The 20,341-nt window shown below is 46.9% G+C and overlaps 1 protein-coding gene across 1 annotated transcript in view; it reads right to left on the reverse strand.

Moving 5' to 3' along the window:
* Positions 1–20,341, reverse strand: part of TADA2A (transcriptional adaptor 2A) — a 67,671-nt gene that overhangs the window by 17,139 nt on the left and 30,191 nt on the right. Inside the window, exons 8-9 of the mRNA XM_038759218.1 lie at positions 3,828–3,891; positions 1,098–1,141 (exon numbers count right to left, since the gene is read on the reverse strand). Coding sequence (XP_038615146.1) covers positions 1,098–1,141; positions 3,828–3,891 — 108 coding nt within the window. The remainder of the gene's footprint in view (positions 1–1,097; positions 1,142–3,827; positions 3,892–20,341) is intronic.

The following is a 20,341-nucleotide window of genomic DNA, read 5'->3' on the forward strand; positions in this document are numbered from 1 at the left end:
CACTGTCTTGTTTTCCCAGTTGTTGAAATTAGACCTTGAACACCATGTGGGACAGGGACTGTGTCCAATCTGATTAATTACATCTATCCTTGGGACTTGCTGAAATTTTCTACCCCTTTTAGACTGTAAGCCCACTGTTGGGTAGGGACTGTCTCTATGTGTTGCTGACTTGTACTTCCCAAGCGCTTAGTACAGTGCTCTGCACACAGTAAGTGATCAAAAATACGATTGATTGATTGATTTACTGTCTCTATATGCTGTCAACTTGTACTTCCCAAGCGCTTAGTACAGTGCTCTGCACACAGTAAGGGCTCAATAAATATGATTGATTGATTGATCCTAGCACTCAGAACGGTGCTTGACACATAGTAAGTGCTTAACAAATACCATTTAGAAAACACAAAGAAACAAACCAAAAAACCACGATACAGGTATCGGCTCGGCTGCAATCTAAGGGAAAGTTATCTATAGTTCCTCTGGGGATTCCCAGCAAGATATCGTCAGTACCTTTAAATGTAAGGGGTCGCTCTGATCCTCAGTTTTAAAAAAAGAGGAAGAACGAGTCTGCAAAGGAACAGCTCTTTTATTATTATTATTTTTTTACTTTTATCAGTAGTATGGTGAGCCCCATCATCCTTTGCTGAACAAATTACAGAGGAGAGAGAAGTGCTGCTTTCCCAGTACTATCGTTTTTCACTCAACCACGCAGGGCCGGGACCTCTTCTGAGCCACGTTCATCGTCACCCACCGTAGAAAATTTCAGCAAGTCCCAAGGTAAGTCCAACTTTTACACCATAATGACTTGATCTACATTATCAAATAGAATATTAAAGGTCCTTGCTTAGATGGCAACCTCCCCCACTCCACTTCCTAATTCCTGGTGAGCCCTTTTTTACCGTCCCAAAGTCAATAAAGGCAGGTTATTGTTAAACCCTCAAGAATAGGGTTTTACCATCCAGAGCACCTAGCTATTAAAACTCCCCCCGCAACAGCTTCATTTCAGAAATTAATGCCACTTGGCAAGCAGATCCTAGCGCAGTAGCAGTTTTAACAGCCTGCCAGCCTCTCCAAAATAAAGAAAACCAAATACTACTTACTCTGAAACTTTCGAAGGTTGATTAAACCGTGGTCTCTTATAATCCTAAAATAAAACACACCCCCCAACAAAGTGCATCTATTATAATGCGTGTAACGTTGTCCAGCTATGCATTTCATCATTAGCACCTCTTTGGAGAATGAGGAAACAGGCCAAAAGAAGTAAATTCTTTTTTCTGAGATCCTCTGGGTTCATTAGCGAGGCAGGAATGGAGTCCAGCATTCTGAATCTCCAGATCTGGGATGAACTCATTGATCATGCATTTTTCTCTGTTACCTCAGCAACAAATAGAGACAAAGGCAAGCCGGGTTATGGAGTCTTCCGCTAAACTGTAAACATGCACCTGAAATAACTCTTCAGGTGACACTAATTTAAGTCCCTGACGGGAGTATTATTAACTAAGGAGGGCCCAGCCAAATACCTCATTAACAACTTTACATTTGAAGGAAGCTTCTAAATTCTTTACAAATAAGCATCATTACCCCTATTTAATGACTACGGAAACGACTGCACAAAAAGGCTTGCTAAGGGGTCAGAAGTTAAAGTCAACGTTAAGGCTACGGTCATTATCTGAGCCTCTGATTAAAATATAGCTTACACTCCTTTCCGAATCCAAAATGTTGGGGGAAAAGATGTGTCGAGTATTTTTAAAAACATCATTCTTCTACTGCACCCTCCAGATTCAGAGAACCCTGGATCGCACCTGGAACAGAGGGGAGCGAGACCCACATTTCCGAGCAGGGGAACGGCTATGAGGCCAGACGCCCAAAACGCTCCCCTGTTCTGGGAGAGAGGGGGACTCCTAAGTAAATCTCCGGCTCTGTAACTTGCCAGCCTTGCGACTTTCTCCGTGCCTCCAATTCCTCCTCTTTAAAAAGCGGGATAAATATCCTGTTCGTCCTCCCGCTTAGACTTTGGTACAGGGATCGTGTCCGACTTATTAAGAGTGTGAGCCCTTTGTGGGACAGGGACTGTGTCCAACTCGATTATCTCATATCTATCCCAGAGCTTAGAACAGGGCCTGGTACATAGTAAGCGCTTAAATACCACGATTACTACTATTACCCTGGCCCTTAGTCAATGCTTGGCGCATAGTAAGGGCTAAACCAATACCACAGTTATTATTATCATTGTTATTCCCTCCTAATATTCCAGGGCTCGGGGCCTGCCTTTTTTAGGATTGAGGGTTCTTTGACTCTCCCTCCGGTCACTTCATCTGTAGTAAAAGTTCCTCCTATTACACACACAAGGCACAGGGAATATCGTGCCTCTGAAGAAAGGATAATTGAAGCCTCACTCATCATCAATCGTATTTATTGAGCGCTTACTGTGTGCAGAGCACTGTACTAAGCGCTTGGGAAGTACAATTTGGCAACATATAGAGACAGTCCCTACCCAATAATGGGCTCACTGTCTTGTGTTTGCCCAGAAAATGAATATAAATACACCTTAGCTGTAACAAGGGCCCTTTAGCTGAAGCTCCTCTCATCCACCCTAAAAGGCTTGTTCCTGGCTTGCAAGGTGAGGCTCCGTATCGCAAGCCTATGGCCGATTTCCCTATTCCCCATTTCTCTGGCCTGTTGGAAAAATTCCCGAGGAGGAATTTATCAGCTACTTTTTCAATTTCTCTGGAGTACTGAGTAAAAGGGCCCCATATAAAAGTCTGTCAATACCGTACGAGTCTTCAAACTATATCCTGCGCTTTTCTTCCCAGAGAAGCCCAGAGCACTCTCTCGTTATTATCTCTTGTCATCGGGGCATTACCGTGAGACAAGGAGGGAGTAAATTGGAGAAAGGAACTATTAACTCTAAACAGATGAACACATGGAGGTGCAGAAAGGTTAAACCACCAGCCAAGTGTACCCAAATAGGAGTCAGTCGATCGGTCAATCGCATTTATTGAGCGCTTACTGTGGGCAGAGCACTGTACTAAGCGCTTGAGACCGTGTAATATAACAATAAACGGACACACTCCTTGCCCACAACGAGCTTACTGTCTAGAAGGGGAGACAGACATTAATATACATAAATAAATTACAGCTATGGACGGAAGTGCTTTGGGGCTGGGGGGGATGATGAATAAAGGGAGCAAAGCAGTGTGATGCAGGAGGGAGAAGAGGAAAGGAGGGCTTAGTCAGGGAAGGCCTCTTGGAGGAGATGCGCCTTCAATATCATCATCAGCAATCGTATTTATTGAGCGCTTACTATGTGCAGAGCACTGTACTAAGCGCTTGGGAAGTACAGATTGGCAACATCTAGAGACAGTCCCTACCCAACAGTGGGCTCACAGTCTAAAAGGGGGAGACAGAGAACAAAACCAAACATACGAACAAAATAAAATAAATAGAATAGATATGTACAAGTAAAATAAATAAACAAATATGGCTTTGAAGAGAGTAACTGTCTGTCGGATATGAGGCGGGAGGGTGTTCCAGGCCAGAGACAGGACGGGGGCGAGAGGTCGGTGACAAGATGGGGCCAGGGACCGTCCCCGACCTCACGGAGCTATGCTATTGTTATATTGTACTCCCCCAAGCACTTAGTACAGTGTTTGGCACACAGTGAGCACTCAAATACAATTGACTGAATGAATGAACAAATGAATCTGGTATTTCAGGCCCCCACTGTGCAACTGGCCTTAAATTTGGGGGATATTTCAACTATTTTCTGAAGCACCCGACTCAGTCTAAATGTCGGTGATGGTAAATGAGGGTTTACTGGGCGAACTTACTTTTTCCGCCTCTGCCTTTCCTTTAACCTGGAGTGGTAGATATCTACGACCGCAATCTTCAGAGCTGCAAAATACAAGAGCCAAGACGAGGAGATTAAATTTGCAGTCGAAAACCCTCAAATCCTCACATCCCAAACAGCTGGAAAAAGCCCCCTCATTTGGTAACTTGGACTTCGCAAGCGCTTAGTACAGTGCTCTGCACAGTAAGCGCTCAATAAATACGATTGAATGAATGAATTTGGTAGATTTTGAGAAATTAAAAGTCTCTCCGAGCACCAGAAAGACGAAAGGGCTTACGGGACTTCACTTTCAAGTTCTGTTTTATTTACGTATGCACACGTGTACGGTTGTTTACGTTTTTTTTATGGCATTTGTTAAGCGCTTACTATGTGCCAGATACTGTACTAAGCGCTGAGATAGATACAAGTTAATCAGGTTGGACACAGTCTCTGTCTGACCCGCGTAGGGCTCACAGACTTAATACCCGTTTTACAGATGAGGCCCAGAGAAGTTACGTGACTTACCAAGGTCCCAGGGCAGACAAGAGGCAGAACTGGGATTAGAACCCAGATCCTTCTCACTTCCAGGCTCGTGTTCGAACCACTAGGCCATGTTGCTTCCGTATGGAAGGGATTTAAGGAACAGACCCAGAGAAAGTTGGAAAAATTCTATAAATATTGCTGATAACTGGCATATTCAGAAGAATTTAAACCTATACAACTGGTTTTGGAGGATGGGGGGGGGAGAGTGAGAGAGCGCACAAGAGAAACACACACAGCCAGAAGTAAATGGGAGGGGAAATACTGGAATTCTCCCAGACAAAAAAAAATGCATATTCAGTCATCTTTATTTTTTTAAAGCATATTCCAATAGGCGGTTCTGAATCCAAGGTCCAGAATGCAAAAATCACTCAGTGAGTGCATGGTCCTGAATGGAATGGGAATGAGATGCGCTGCGAAAGATCAGTTCTGGTCTTACTAAATGTCCTAGAGAGCACAGAGAGAGAAACCAGAAAAAACACACCTACACATGGGTAGGGGATCCAAAAAATCAGAGCTTTGGGGAAGAGGCAGTCAGATTTTGAACACTCTGGAGGGAAAAAGCCCTGCCAAAAGGCCAACTCAAACCTTTTAAAGTAAGAAAAAGTCGGAAGCAGCCCTGCTCCCTGCAAATGTATTTTCAAGAATATTCAAAATAGCTAAGTGACACATCTTCCTATATTCCTAAAAGATGTGTTCACTGCTTACTCAAGAAGAAATCATATTTATATGGCTCGTAGAATAATAATAATAATGACTATTATTATTATTGCATTTAAGCTTAAAAATTCCACAATTTTAATTTTTTTTTTATTTTTTAAGCACTTACTATGTGCCCGGCACTCTACTAAGCTCTGGGGCAGATACAAGCAAATCAGGCTGGACACAGTCCCTACTGCTACCTACTATTTAGACTGTGAGCCTCCTGTGGACCTGCTTATCTTGTACCTACAGTGCGGCTTAGTGGAAAGACCATGGGCAGGACGTGGGTTCTAATCCTGCCTCTGCCAATCGTCTGCTGGGTGACCTTGGGCAAGCCACTTAACCTCTCTGTGCCTCACTTACCTTATCTGTAAAATGGGGATTAAGACTGTGAGCCTCACGTGGGACGACCTGATTACCTTGTATCTACCCCAGCGCTTAAAACGCGCATGGCACATAGTAAGTGCTTAACAAATACCATAATTATTATTACTATTACAGTGCTTGGCACATAGTAAGCGCTTAACAAATAGCCCAATCATTGTTATTATTATTACTATGGCCCAAATGGAAGAAAGACAACCCAAGTACCTCCTGCTGTGGTACAAATATCCATTCATTCATTCATTCATTCATTCAATCGCATTTATTGCAGAGCACTGTACTAAGCACTTGGGAAGTACAAGTCGGCAACGTAAAATCTGAACCTCAGGGAAGGGAAAGCAGGGGTCTCTCTGCCATTTTCCTTGAGTTTTCCGCTGAACAAGGCAAAAAAACAGAGTTATAGGACTTGAAATGACCATGGACCACGAGCCAGGGCCCCTGAAATCTAGTCCAGCCCTCCTACCGACCCGAAAACAGAAAATATCAATAGTCCCTAACTTTGCCGGGATGTAATATCAGTAGAGGAGATCCATCCATCCATCCTTCTAGACTGTGAGCCTACTGTTGGGTAGGGACCGGCTCTATATGTTGCCAACGTGGACTTCCCAAGCGCTTAGTACAGGGCTCTGCACACAGTAAGCGCTCAATAAATACGACTGAATGAATGCATGAATCCAGGAAAGCTGCATTAAGGTGAATATGGCATTTGGGGCACGCGAGGACGGCAGAAAGTCCAAACAGCTGCTGAACAGCTGAAGTGGGGACAACTGAATGCAAGGAGGCCAGAAATATCTTATGGGCACAGTCAATCAATCATATTTATTGAGCTTACTGTGTGCAGCGCATCATCATCATCATCAATCGTATTTATTGAGCGCTTACTATGTGCAGAGCACTGTACTAAGCGCTTGGGAAGTACAGATTGGCAACATATAGAGACAGTCCCTACCCAACAGTGGGCTCACAGTCTAAAAGGGGGAGACAGAGAACAAAACCAAACATACTAACAAAATAAAATAAATAGAATAGATATGTACAAATAAATTAAATAAATAAATAGAGTTTAAAAAAAAAAGAGCACTAGACTAGTGCTTGGGAGAGGACAATAAAAGCCTTGAGAGATGTTGCGTCCCAGCTGAAAACTGGGAGTTTACGGCCTCAGAAAGACCCCATAGCACAGGATAATCAAAAAAGGAGCGCTTCTCTGACCAGAGGCTGCCTAAGGCTCTTGAGATGATCAGTGGTATTTATTGAGCACTTACTGTGTGCAGAGCACTGTTCTAAGTGTTGGGGAAAGTCCAACAATAAACGGTGACTTGCCCTGCCCGCAACGAGCTTACAGTCTCGAAGGCAATGAGCTTAAAGTCTGATAATTATAATAATAATAATTGTGGTATTTGTTAAGCCCTTCAATGCATCAGGCGCTTATTAAGCACTGGCATGCAAATCGGGTTGGACATAGTCCCTATCATCAGTCATATTTATTGAGCGCTTACTGTGTGCAGAGCACTGTACTAAGCGCTTGCACTGTACTAAGCGCTTATCCCATGTGGGGCTCCTAGTCTCAATCCCCAGTTTACAGATGAGGTAACTGAGGCCCAGAGAAGCAAAGTGACTTGCCCGGGGCCGCACAGCAGGGAAGTGGTGGAGATGGGATTAGAACCCATGACCTTCTGATTCCCAGGCCCCAGCTCTGTCCACTACACCATGCTGCCTCTTAAAGTCTAGGAGGAAAGCATGGTAGGCTGTGCTACTACAGCACCATGACAAGGGGAAGCCTTTGGGAACTCACAACATAGCCAGGACCCTGGCCTCCTCACGGGCCTTTTCGGCAACTCAGACATACGCACCCGAGGGGCAGTTTCACGGTCGGCAGCATCTTCTTTAAGGACAAAGGACCACTACATATCACATCATCATCATCAATTGTATTTATTGAGCGCTTACTGTGTGCAGAGCACTGTACTAAGCGCAAGTTGGCAACATATAGAGACAGTCCCTACCCAACAGTGGGCTCACAGTCTAAAAGGGGGAGAGAATTGACGCGGAAGCAAGGAGTGGGAGACACCCAAAGCAACAGAAGTACGGTCAGAGCACCTCGTATTTGATGACAATTGTCAAATGGTTGGAAAGGGAGGGGCATTGTCGATGTTAGGTACAAAAAAAGGCCCCGAACCGAGACGTCTGATCCATCTATTGAGCGCTCACTGCTGCAGAGCACTGTATTAAGCGCTTGGGAGCGTACACGGTAGAGGAGAAAGGCGGATGACTGCCACTTAATAATAATAATGATGGCATTTGTTAAGCGCTTACTATGTGCAAAGCACTGTTCTAAGCACTGGGGGGGATACAAGGTAATCAGGTTGTCCCACGTGGGGCTCACAGTCTTCACCCCCATAATAATAATAATAATAATAATGGCATTTGTTAAGCGCTTACTATGTGCAAAGCACTGTTCTAAGCGCTGGGGGGATACAAGGTGATCAGGTTGCCCCACAGAGGGCTCACAGTCTTAATCCCCATTTTACAGATGAGGTAGCTGAGGCTCAGAGAAGTTAAGTGACTTGCCCAAAGTCACACAGCAGACTTGTGGCGGAGCCGGGATTCAAACCCCCGACCTCTGACTCCAAAGCCCGGGCTCTTTCCACTGAGCCATGCACTTGTCAGCTGTGTTATGTTGGGCAAGTCACTTAACTTCTCTGTGCCTCAGTTACCTCATCTGTAAAACAGGGACTAAGACTGTGAGCCCCACATGGGACAACCTGATCACCTTGTAATAATAATGATGGCATTTGTTAAGCGCCTACCATGTGCCAAACACTGTTCTAAGCGCTGGGGGGGATACAAGGTAATCAGGTTGTCCCACATGGGGCTCACAGTCTTCAACCCCCTAATAATAATAATAATAATAATAATAATAATAATAATGGCATTTGTTAAGCGCTTACTATGTGCAAAGCACTGTTCTAAGCGCTGGGGGGGATACAAGGTGATCAGGTTGTCCCACACGGGGCTCACAGTCTTCATCCCCATTTTACAGATGAGGTAACTGAGGATCAGAGAAGTTAAGTGACTTGCCCAAGGTCACACAGCAGACATGTGGCGGAGCCGGGATTCGAACCCATGACCTCTGACTCCAAAGCCCGGGCTCTTTCCACTGAGCCACGCTGAGGGGTAACTGAGGCCCAGAGAAGTGAAGCGGCTTGCCCAAATTCACACGGCTGACAAGCGGCGGAGCCGGAATTAGAACCCACGACCTCTGACTCCCAAGCCCGGGCTCCTTCAACCGAGCCACGCTGCTTCTCTTGTAGCTGCCCCAGCACGCAGAACAGTGCTTGGCACATAGTAGGCACTTAACAAATACCATTATTATTATTATTAGAAGAAGAAGACAAGGAGCAACAGCAAGTAAGTCGCTTAAGTCCCACCTCCCCCACATGTCTGCTGTTTGACCTTGGGCAAGTCACTTCACTTCTCTGGGCCTCAGTTCCCTCATCTGTAAAATGGGGATTAAGACTGCGAGCCCCACATGGGACAACCTCATCTCCTTGTATTCCCCCCAGCGCTTAGAACAGTGCTTTGCCATCTTACCTCCTTCCCTTCCCCACAGCACCTGTATATATGTATATATGTTTGTACATATTTATTACTCTATTTATTTATTTTATTTGTACCTATCTATTCTATTTATTTTATTTTGTTAGTATGTTTGGTTTTGTTCTCCGTCTCCCCCTTTTAGACTGTGAGCCCACTGTCGGGTAGGGACTGTCTCTATACGTTGCCAATTTGTACTTCCCAAGCGCTTAGTCCAGTGCTCTGCACATAGCAAGCGCTCAATAAATACGATTGATGATGATGATGATAGGAAGCGCTTAACAAATACCAACCTTATTATTATTATTATTATTATTAAGTTTGCTCGGGGTACTTCCCTTCTGGCCGGACTGCCGAATCATCTCTTTTTTGTGGCAGGAAATCCTTTTTAATTGGACCGACTTCATCGATCAAAGCAGAAATCTGTGGTGGGGGGTCCCCAGTAGTGTCACATCAGCCACCCTTCAAGGAACTGGGACAAAGACACTCAGTCGCGTAGTTTGCTCCTTTTAGGGAACGATGAATGGGGAAATATTAAAGACGTGTTCGGACAAGCTCGGTAACAAACAAAAAAAACCACACGGGAGGTAAAGCTAGGGTAATAAAGCCACCTTAGGTTTCCGCACCACCTTTCATTCCAAGTGCTCGCCCTCTGACTAACGCGTGTCGCCTGCTTTATTGGCAAGGGACGTGGAAGGCCACGGGAATTCCTGGGACCGGGGTTCACACCGTGAATCAGCAGTGAGGCAGACAAAATAATAGTGACGGTATTTGGTAAGCGCTCACTCTGTGCCAAGCACTGTTCTAAGCGCTGGGGGTTGTCCCACGGGGGGCCCACGGTCTTAATGTCCGTTTTACAGATGAGGGAACACTGTGAGCCCACTGCTGGGTAGGGACCGTCTCTATATGTTGCCAACTTGGACTTCCCAAGCGCTTAGTACAGTGCTCTGCACACAGTAAGCGCTCAATAAATACGATGGATGATGAGGATGATGATGATCCAGGCACCACATCAATCTGTGCTTCCCTTTCTTTGCATATGGATGAATCACCGGATCAGTGGTATTTAGTCATTCATTCAATCGCGTTTATTGAGCGCTTACCGTGCGCAGAGCACCGTACTAAGCGCTTGGGAAGTACAAGTCGGTAACATATACAGACGGCCCCTCCCCAACACCGGGCTCACAGTCTAGAAGGGGGAGACAGACAACAAAACAAAGCATGTACTGAGCGCTTACTAAGAGCACTGTCCTAAGAGCATGGGAGAGTATAATGCAACAGAATTAGTGAACACGGTCACATTTTTTTTTTTGGCTAATCAATCAATCGTATTTATTGAGCACTTACTGTATCCAGAGCACTGTACTAAGCACTTGGGAAGTCCAAGTTGGCAACATATAGAGACAGTCCCTACCCAACAGTGGGCTCACAGTCCAAAAGGGGGAGACACAGAATAGAACCAAACATACTAACAAAATAAAATAAATAGAATAGATATGTACAAGTAAAATAAATAGAGTAATAAATATGTACAAACATATATACAGGTGCTGTGGGGAAGGGAAGGAGGTAAGATGGGGGGATGGAGAGGGGGACGAGAGGGAGAGGAAGGAAGGGGCTCAGTCTGGGAAGGCTAAGAAATATCTCCTGGAAGTTCATTCAATCCCTCCTTCCCCACCATACTTTCTTTCCCTATTAATTGGCTTCTCTCTCTTCTGGGTAAGTTGCCTAAGACTGGGAAGAAAAGGCCTTTGACCCCAAAGAAGGGAGTAATGCAGTATCCAGAGCTGTTCGGAACGCAGCACCTCTTTGGGACCAACAGGTTCTTCTTGTTTTCACCTTAGTCTTTCCCAACCCTAGTGACTTCATCATAATTTTTAATGGTATTTGTATAGCGTTTACCGCGTGCCAGGTATTGCACTAAGCACCGGCGTAGACAAGCCAATCAGGTTGGACACAGTCCATGTCCCACAAGGGGCTCACAGTCTTAAACCCCATTTTACAGATGAAGTAACCGAGTCCCAGAGTAGTAAAGTGACTGGTCATCATCATCATCATCATCATCAATCGTATTTATTGAGCGCTTACTGTGTGCAGAGCACTGTACTGAGCGCTTGGGAAGTACAAATTGGCAACGTATAGAGACAGTCCCTACCCAACAGTGGGCTCACAGTCTAAAAGGGGGAGACAGAGAACAAAACCAAACATACTAACAAAATAAAATAAATAGAATAGATATGTACAAGTAAAATAAATAAATAAATAAATAAATAAATAAATAAAGTAATAAATATGTACAAACATATATCCATATATACAGGTGCTGTGGGGAAGGGAAGGAGGTAAGATGGGGGGGATGGAGAGGGGGACGAGGGGGAGAGGAAGGAAGGGGCTCAGTCTGGTCCAAGGTCACGCAGCAGACAAGTGGTGGAGCCGGGATTTGAGCCTGGGTCCTTCTGCCTCCCGAGCCCGCGTTCCTTCCACTGGAACACGCAGCTCATTAGGTCTTCATAAAGTCCTAAATTTCTTCCTAAAGTAACCCAACAGAACGGTTTCCAGATTAAGGCCTTTGAGGACCCTAACCAGGTATTACGTTTTAAAAGCAACATTGAAAAGGATCATTGATCTTAAAATTCTGGTTGGGTATTTGTTCTTTGTACTCAGAGACAGGGCTAATGACGTTTAAAATAACCAGTGGGCGTATGTGTGTGTTACCGAGAGGGCCGATGAGAAACCCAGAGTACCGATCGCGTTGCGCGTACACAAAGACTGTTTCTTGCGACACTGTGTTGGCTATTTGATTCCCGGTCTTGTGATCCTTACAGAGTCTCTACTCAAAAAGAGCTCCTCCTTTCTTAATTACAGCGAAAGCAAACTTGGGTTTCTGCTACGATGCTCCTCTAAAGCATTTCCTCTGTTCTCCTCGTTCTCAATTGTCCCCTTTCAGTTCACCCTGCAGCAGCTGTTCAGGCATCGTGCTGTCCTCCATTCTCTACTCACATCCCACCCATTCGTTCGTTCAAACGCTTTTATTGAGCGCTTACTGTGTGCAGAGACTGAACTAAGCGCTTGGAAGAGTACAATATAACAATATAACAGACGTGTTCCCTGCCCCACAACCAGCTTACAGTCTAGAGGGGCGTTTCGATACTAGGAGATTTACTTTGTTGTTGAACGTGGCCCATAAATGGTGCTTTTAGGAACCGCCCAAGGAGGCCAACGTGGTGTCTAGGCCTAACAACTGAAGGTAAAGCGGGGCGGCATTACAGTTCCTCTACGGGGGTGGGAGCCCATACTGCCGCCCCACCGACACTCTCCCTTGTTGGTCACTTTTCGACCTCCTCGTCTGTCACTGTGTCAGTGGCTTCCCCGGGCTGTAGGACTGTGTGACGTTTCTCACTTTTGTGCTGCCAAGGCAAATCGTTGGCCGTCCATCACCTCCATTTTAGACTTATCGTCAGCCCGTCACGCCTGGCTGGCCCCTCTAGACTGAAAGCTCCTTGTGGGCAGGGAACGTGTCTACCAATTCTGTTCCATTGCACTCTCCTCAGCGCTTAGTAAAAATAATAATAATAATGGTATTTGTTAAGCGCTTACTATATGAAAAGCACTGTTCTAAGCGCTGGGGGGATATCATCATCATCAATCGTACTTATTGAGCGCGTACTGTGTGCAGAGCACTGTACTAAGCGCTTGGGAAGTCCAAGTTGGCAACGTCTAGAGACAGTCCCTACCCAACAGTGGGCTCACAGTCTAAAAGGGGGAGACGGAGAACAAAACCAAACATACTAAGGGATACAAGGTGATCAGGTTGTCCCACGCGGGGCTCACGGTCTTAATCCCCATTTTACAGATGAGGGACCTGAGGCACAGAGAAGTGAGGTGACTTGCCCAAAGTCACCCAGCTGGTAGTTGGCGGAGCCGGGATTTGAACCCATGAGCTCTGACTCCAAAGCCTGGGCTCTTTCCACTGAGCCACGCCGCTTCTCCACAGTGTTCCTCGCACAGTAGGAGTTCGATACGATGGACTGACTGATTCTGCCAAACGGTTTACAATTATTTGCATGTCGTCTTGGGTGAACCGAAGTCTGCTAACTGTCCAGTTTAAGTGCGGTACGTCAATACAGCGTGGCCTCGCGGAAAGAGCCCGGGCCATCATCTTTCTCTCTCTCAGCATGCTCTGCCTAAGAATTCCCAGCTCTGCGGTGGTTAGGACCGCTTTGTAAACCTTACCAGATTTAGGGGTAATAACGATGGCATTTGTTAAGTGCTTACTATGTGCGGAGCACCGTCCTAAGCACTGGGGAGGATACAAGGCGATCAGGTTGTCCCACAGTGGGGGCTCACAGTCTTAATCCCCGTTTTCCAGATGCGGTAACTGAGGCACAGAGAAGTGACTTGCCCGAGGTCCCACAGCAGACACGTGGCAGAGTCGGCATTCGAACCCGTGACCCCTTTCCACCGAGCCACGCTGCTTCTCCGTGGAAGTAGGTGTGGGAGGTGGGTGCGGAAGTAGTGAGGGGGTGGTGGGAACAGCGTGGGCCTGGAAACAGGGAATATGTTTTTTGTTTTGTCGTCCGTCTCCCCCTTCTAGACCGTGAGCCCGCTGTTGGGTAGGGACCGTCTCTAGATGCTGCCAACTTGGACTTCCCAAGCGCTTCGTACAGTGCTCTGCACACAGTGAGCGCTCAATAAATACGATTGATTGATTGACTGACAAGTCACTTCACTTTTCCGTCCCTCGGTGGCCCGTAAAAGACGGTGAGCCGACTGGGTCCGACCTGATCAGCCTGTATCTCCCCCAGCGCTTGGTATGGAGCTTGGCACACAGTGAGGGCATAAATACCCGTAAAATAAAAATACACGCATTGGCCAAATTGCAGCCCTGTTCAAGCACGTATGCTAAGTGAAAACATCACCAACGGTTGCCACCTTATTGCCAAGAAGTAAAAACGTGGGCTGTGGGCCAACCCTGATGGGAGGCTAGCACAATGACTCGGCAAGGTCGTTACACTGGAGGAGAGGTGATTTGATTGCTCCTTGACAGTCTCCCAGGAAGTCGCTTATTTTTCTGACCTTCCTTACTAAGAGGAGGTGGGGAGGCCGCCTTACAAAAAGGCTCAAGTGGGAAAGCAAACACCATTTCCGTTGACTCCGGAAAGGGTCTAGGGCCTGGCATTTCCCTTTCCCGTGCTTTAATTTCCCGTGCTTTAGAGAAGCAGCGTGGCTCAGGGGGAAGAGCACGGGCTTTGGAGTCAGAGGTCGTGGGTTCGAATCCCGACTCCGCCACAAGTCTGCTGTGTGACCTTGGGCGAGTCACTTCACTTCTCTGAGCCTCAGTTACCTCATCTGTAAAAATGGGGATTAAGACTGTGAGCCCTACGTGGGACAACTTGATCACACTGTATCCCCCCAGCGCTTAGAACAGTGCTTTACACATAGTAAGCACTTTTTTTTTTAAGAGGAGCAGCGTGGCTCAGTGGAAAGAGCCCAGGCTTTGGAGTCAGGGGTCATGAGTTCGAATCCCGGCTCCACCACATGTCTGCTGTGTGACCTCGGGCGAGTCACTTAACTTCTCTGAGCCTCAGTTCCCTCATCTGTAAAATGGGGATTAAGACTGTGAGCCCCAAGTGGGACGACTTGATCACCTTGTATCCCCCCCAGCACTTAGAACAGTGCTCGGCACATAGTAAGCGCTTAACAAATGCCATCATTTTTAATTAGGTGCCAGAGGAGACCGCTGAGAGGCAGAGAGAGAACATCCGTGATGCTCAGGGCAATGTTAACTCGGAACCACACTTACCCACCTTGCAAAAGTAAGTTTTTGGCCAGTGTCCCAGATGGCTTCCTACCCCTGGGCCACACAAGTGTAGAAAAACCTCAAAGGTGACGGTGAGGTCATCAATCGGGGGTATTTACTGAGCTCTTACTGTACTAAGTGCCGGAGGAGATACGAGCTAATCAGACTGGACACAGTCCATGTCCCACAAGGGCTCACAGTCTCAGCCCCCATTTTACAGACGAGGTAACGGAGGCACGGGGCGGTTAAATGACTTGTCAGAGGCCACACAGCAGGCAAGTGGCAGAGGTGGGATTCGAACTCTGTTGTTGTGCTGTCCGACCTTGGGAGAGTACAGCACAACAGAGTTACTTGGTAGATAATGATAATAATAATAATAATAATGGCATATGGTAGATACGTTTCCTGTCCGCGATGAGCTTACAGTCTAGAGGTGGGGGAGACCGTATCTTTAGGAACAGCTAATCATCATCATCATCAATCGTATTTATTGAGTGCTTACTATGTGCAGAGCACTGTACTAAGCGCTTGGGAAGTACAAATTGGCAACATATAGAGACAGTCCCTACCCAACGGTGGGCTCACAGTCTAAAAGGGGGAGACAGAGAACAAAACCAAACATACTAACAAAATAAAATAAATAGAATAGATATGTACAAATAAAATAAATAAATAAATAGAGTAAAAAATATGTACAAACATATATACGTATATACAGGTGCTGTGGGGCAGGGAAGGAGGTAAGATGGGGGGATGGAGAGGGGGACGAGGGGGAGAGGAAGGAAGGGGCTCAGTCTGGGAAGGCTAATGGATTGCTAAAGAAGGGCTCCCCCGCTGTACAACCCCTACACGTTTTTAAATGGTGTTTGTTAAGTGCTTACTACGTGCCAGGCACTGTATTAACTGCTGGAGGGTACAAGCTAATATAGTTGGCCACAGTCCACGTCCCACATGGGGCTCACAGTCTTAATCCCCATTTTACAGATGAGGTAACCGAGGCCCGGAGAAGTGAAGCGGCTTGCCCAAGGCCACACACAGAAGACGAGTGGCAGGGCCGGGATTAGAACCAGGGCCTTCTGACTCCTGTGCCCCTGCTCTAGCCACTAGACCACGTTGCTTCTCAAGTTTCCATCTGGCGCTTTCACCGGCGAAGCACTTGACATTAGTTACTTTCATTTGCTCCCCACAGCCTCCCTCCAAAGTGGAGTTGGGGTATTATTATCCCCATTTTACAGATGGGGAGGTTAAGTGGCTTGCCCAGGGCCACCCTGTAGACGGGTGGCAGAGCTTGGGACCAGAACCTGGGACCTCCGATTTCCAGGGCCACAGCTTTCCCACTGTGCCAGGCTGCTTACTCCCTGGGTTTCATCATCATCATCAATCGTATTTATTGAGTGCTTACTATGTGCAGAGCACTGGACTAAGCGCTTGGGAAGTACAAATTGGCGACATATAGAGACAGTCCCTACCCAACAGTGGGCTCACAGTCTAAAAGGGGGAGACGGAGAACAAAACCAAACATACTAACAAAATAAAATAAATAGAATAGATATGTGCAAGTAAAATAAATAAATAGAGTAATAAATATGTACAAACATATATACAGGCGTATATCCTGTATATATGTATATCCACTGCGTCTCCATCTTTTTACCCCGGGCCGTCTCTGAAGAGAGAGGGAAGGAAGGAGTAATGGTGGGAACAGCTGGAGCAGGTGAGATGAGAAACCGATGGATCCCCCGGCTCCCGGAAGCCTGTACCCTCAGCAATGTGGCACTGGTTTTTTTGCTGTGCCCTTGGCGAAGGCCCTTAGTCCAGTGCTCCGCACACAGTAAGCGCTCAATAAATACGATTGAATGAAGGAAGGAAGGCCTGGAAATTTCGGGTCAGCAGTCACGGCAACTGGCACTTTCACTTGTCTAATAATAACGACGATCAATCAATCAATCAATCAATCAATCGTATTTATTGAGCGCTTACTGTGTGCAGAGCACTGTACTAAGCGCTTGGGAAGTCCAAGTTGGCAACATGTAGAGACGGTCCCTACCCAACAGTGGGCTCACGGTCTAAAAGGGGGAGACAGAGAACAAAACCAAACATACTAACAAAATAAAATAAATAGAATAGATATGGACAAGTAAAATAAAGAAATAAATAAATAGAGGAATAAATATGTACAAACATATATCCATATATACAGGTGCTGTGGGGAAGAGAAGGAGGTAAGATGGGGGGGATGGAGAGGGGGAGAGGAAGGAAGGGGCTCAGTCTGGGAAGGCCTCCGATGGCATTTATTAAGCGCTTACTATGTGCAAAGCACTGTTCTAAGCGCTGGGGAGGTTACAAGGTGATCAGGTTGTCCCACGGGGGGCTCAAAGCCTTAATCCCCATTTTACAGACGAGGAAACTGAAGCTCCGAGAAGTCTTTTAGACTGTGAGCCCACTGTTGGGTAGGGACCGTCTCTATATGTTGCCAACTTGGACTTCCCAAGCGCTTAGTACAGTGTTCTGCACACAGTAAGCGCTCAATAAATACGATTGATTGATTGATTGGTTAAGTGACTTGCCCAAAGTCCCACAGCTGACAACGGGCGGAGCAGGGATTTGAACCCACGACCTCCGACTCCAAAGCCCGGGCTTGTTACCACTGAGCCACGCTGTTTCAAAGACTCCTCAGTCAGCTGTGATCCTCTACAGAAGAGCTCGAATTTAGCAGCCTGCTGTCACAGATTTCTTCATTCAGGATTATTTATTGAGCACACAACGAAGTTCAGTAAGGTATATTTGCTAACTAGTAGGGATCCACTTTTCAGGAAACGGCTTCGATAATTTACGTCTAGATGGCAGAAACTCCTGACCGTCGCCTTCAAGGCATTCAGTTGCTTCGCCCCCTCCTACTTTTCCACTCTTTTCGGATTACACCTTAGCTCTCACACTTCAGTCCTCTCGAAACCTCCGTGTCTCGTTCTCGTCTCTCCCACCCCCGAACTCTTCTCCTTTCAAATCTGACAGATGACGGCTCTCCCAAACTTCTCCTTTCAAATCTGACAGACGACGGCTCTCCCTAACTTCTTTCAAATCTGACAGATGATGGCTCTCCCTAACTTCTTTCAAATCTGACAGATGACGGCTCTCCCTAACTTCTCCTTTCAAATCTGACAGATGACGGCTCTCCCTAACTTCTCCTTTCAAATCTGACAGATGACGGCTCTCCCTAACTTCTCCTTTCAAATCTGACAGATGACGGCTCTCCCTAACTTCTCCTTTCAAATCTGACAGATGACGGCTCTCCCTACCTTCAAAGCCTCCCTGGAATCGTATCTCCCCTAGGAGGGCTCTCCCGATTAATTTGGAATCACCTCTGCTTTCATCCCTCAACTACGACTTCAGATACTTGTCTCGTCTTGCGCCGTGGAGTCGCCTCCGACCCGTAGCGACTCCGCGGACGCGTCTCTCCCAGAACACCCCAACTCCATCTGCAATCGCTCACGGTAGTGTTCCCATAGAGCTTTCTTAGCAGAAACGCGGCGGTGGTTTACCATTCCCTTCTTCCGCGCAGTTGTTCGTTCAGTCGTATTTATTGAGCGCTTACTGTGTGCAGAGCACTGTCCTAAGCACTTGGGAAGTACAAGTCGGCAACATCTAGAGACGGTCCCTACCCAACAACGGGCTTATAATCAATCAATCAATCAATCAATCGTATTTATTGAGCGCTTACTGTGTGCAGAGCACTGTACTAAGCGCTTGGGAAGTACAAGTCGGCAACATACAGAGACGGTCCCTACCCAACAACGGGCTCACAGTCTAGAAGGGGGAGACAGACAACAGGACAAAACACGTGGACAGGTGTTGTCGGAACAAATAGAATTAAAGCTAGATCAATCAATCAATCGTAGTTATTGAGCGCTTACTGTGTGCAGAGCACTGTACTAAGCGCTTGGGAAGTACAAGTTGGCAACATATAGAGACAGTCCCTACCCCACAGTGGGCTCACAGTCTATCATTAACAAATGGAATAGTAAATATGTACAAGTAAAATAGAGTAATAAATCTGGATGAACGTATATAAAGGTGCCGTGGGGAGGGGAAGGAGGTAGGGCAGTGGGGATGGAGAGGAGGAGAGGAAAAAGGGGGCTCAGTCTGGGAAGGCCTCTGGGAGGAGGTGACCTCTCAGTAGGGCTTTGAAGGAAGGAAGAGAGCTAGCTTGGCAGATGGGCAGAGGGAGGGCATTCCGGGCCCGGGGGAGGACATGGGCTGGGGGTCGACGGCGGGACAGGCGAGAACGAGGTACGGTGAGGAGATCAGCGGCGGAGGAGCGGAGGGTGCGGGCTGGGCTGGACAAGGAGAGAAGGGAGGTGAGGTAGGAGGGGGCGAGGGGATGGACAGCCTGGAAGCCCAGGGTGAGGAGTTTCTGCCTGATGTGTAGGTTGACTGATAGCCACTGGAGATTTTTGAGGATTTGAGATTTTTGCGACTTAGTCTTTTGTAAGCCTCGACTCCCCGGAGAGGGGCACAGTATAATCCAAGAGAAAAGCATCTTTAATATAGGGACAAGTTCCTTAAGAGCAGCAGACAGGCCGAAAGGATTATGGGATCACTGCAGCCCTGCACGGTGGTAGGTGCCGGGATGCCCAGCATCTACAGAGAAGCACCTCCTAGAGAAGCAGCGTGGCTCAGTGGAAAGAGCCCGGGCTTTGGAGTCAGAGGTCATGGATTCAAATCCTGGCTCCGCCCATTGTCGGCTGTGTGACTTTGGGCAAGTCACTTCACTTCTCTGGGCCTCAGTTCCCTCATCTGTAAAATGGGGATGAAGACTGTGAGCCCCCCGAGGGACAACCTGATCACCTTGTAACCTCCCCAGCCCTTAGAACAGTGATTTGCACACAGTAAGCGCTTAATAAATGCCATCATCATTATTATTATTATCTACAATCACTCCAAATTCCAATGAAAGGAATCTCCATATCACCTAGACACAACATTTACCCCTGGGGGAAGGAAGACAGGACAAGGAGCTCTGCGGAAACATTTCGGCAGCCCGGTTGGAACATAATCTACGCACTCTGACACAGTGCTTTTTACCAGGCTGCAATCAAGAGCAGGGTCAAGGATAGTTGATGACATTACAAGTGGTTCCAAAACAACAACAACAACAACAAAAAACCCCAACTCAGAGGAAAGGATTTGTTGTAGCACCACAAACAGGGCTTTGACAACATTTTGCCACCCGTCCCCCGCCACCCGAGACCACGATGGGAAGCAGCGTGGCTCAGTGGAAGGAGCCCGGGCTTTGGAGTCAGAGGTCATGGGTTCAAATCCCGGCTCCACCGTCAGCTGTGTGACTTTAGGCAAGTCACTTAACTTCTCTGGGCCTCAGTTCCCTCATCTGTAAAATGGGGATGAAGACTGTGAGCCCCCCGTGGGACAACCTGATCACCTTGTAACCTCCCCAGTGCTTAGAACAGTGCTTTGCACATAGTAAGCGCGTAATAAAT

Source organism: Tachyglossus aculeatus, chromosome 17 (genome assembly GCF_015852505.1).
Source record: "Tachyglossus aculeatus isolate mTacAcu1 chromosome 17, mTacAcu1.pri, whole genome shotgun sequence".
Taxonomy (NCBI): Eukaryota; Metazoa; Chordata; class Mammalia; order Monotremata; family Tachyglossidae; genus Tachyglossus; species Tachyglossus aculeatus.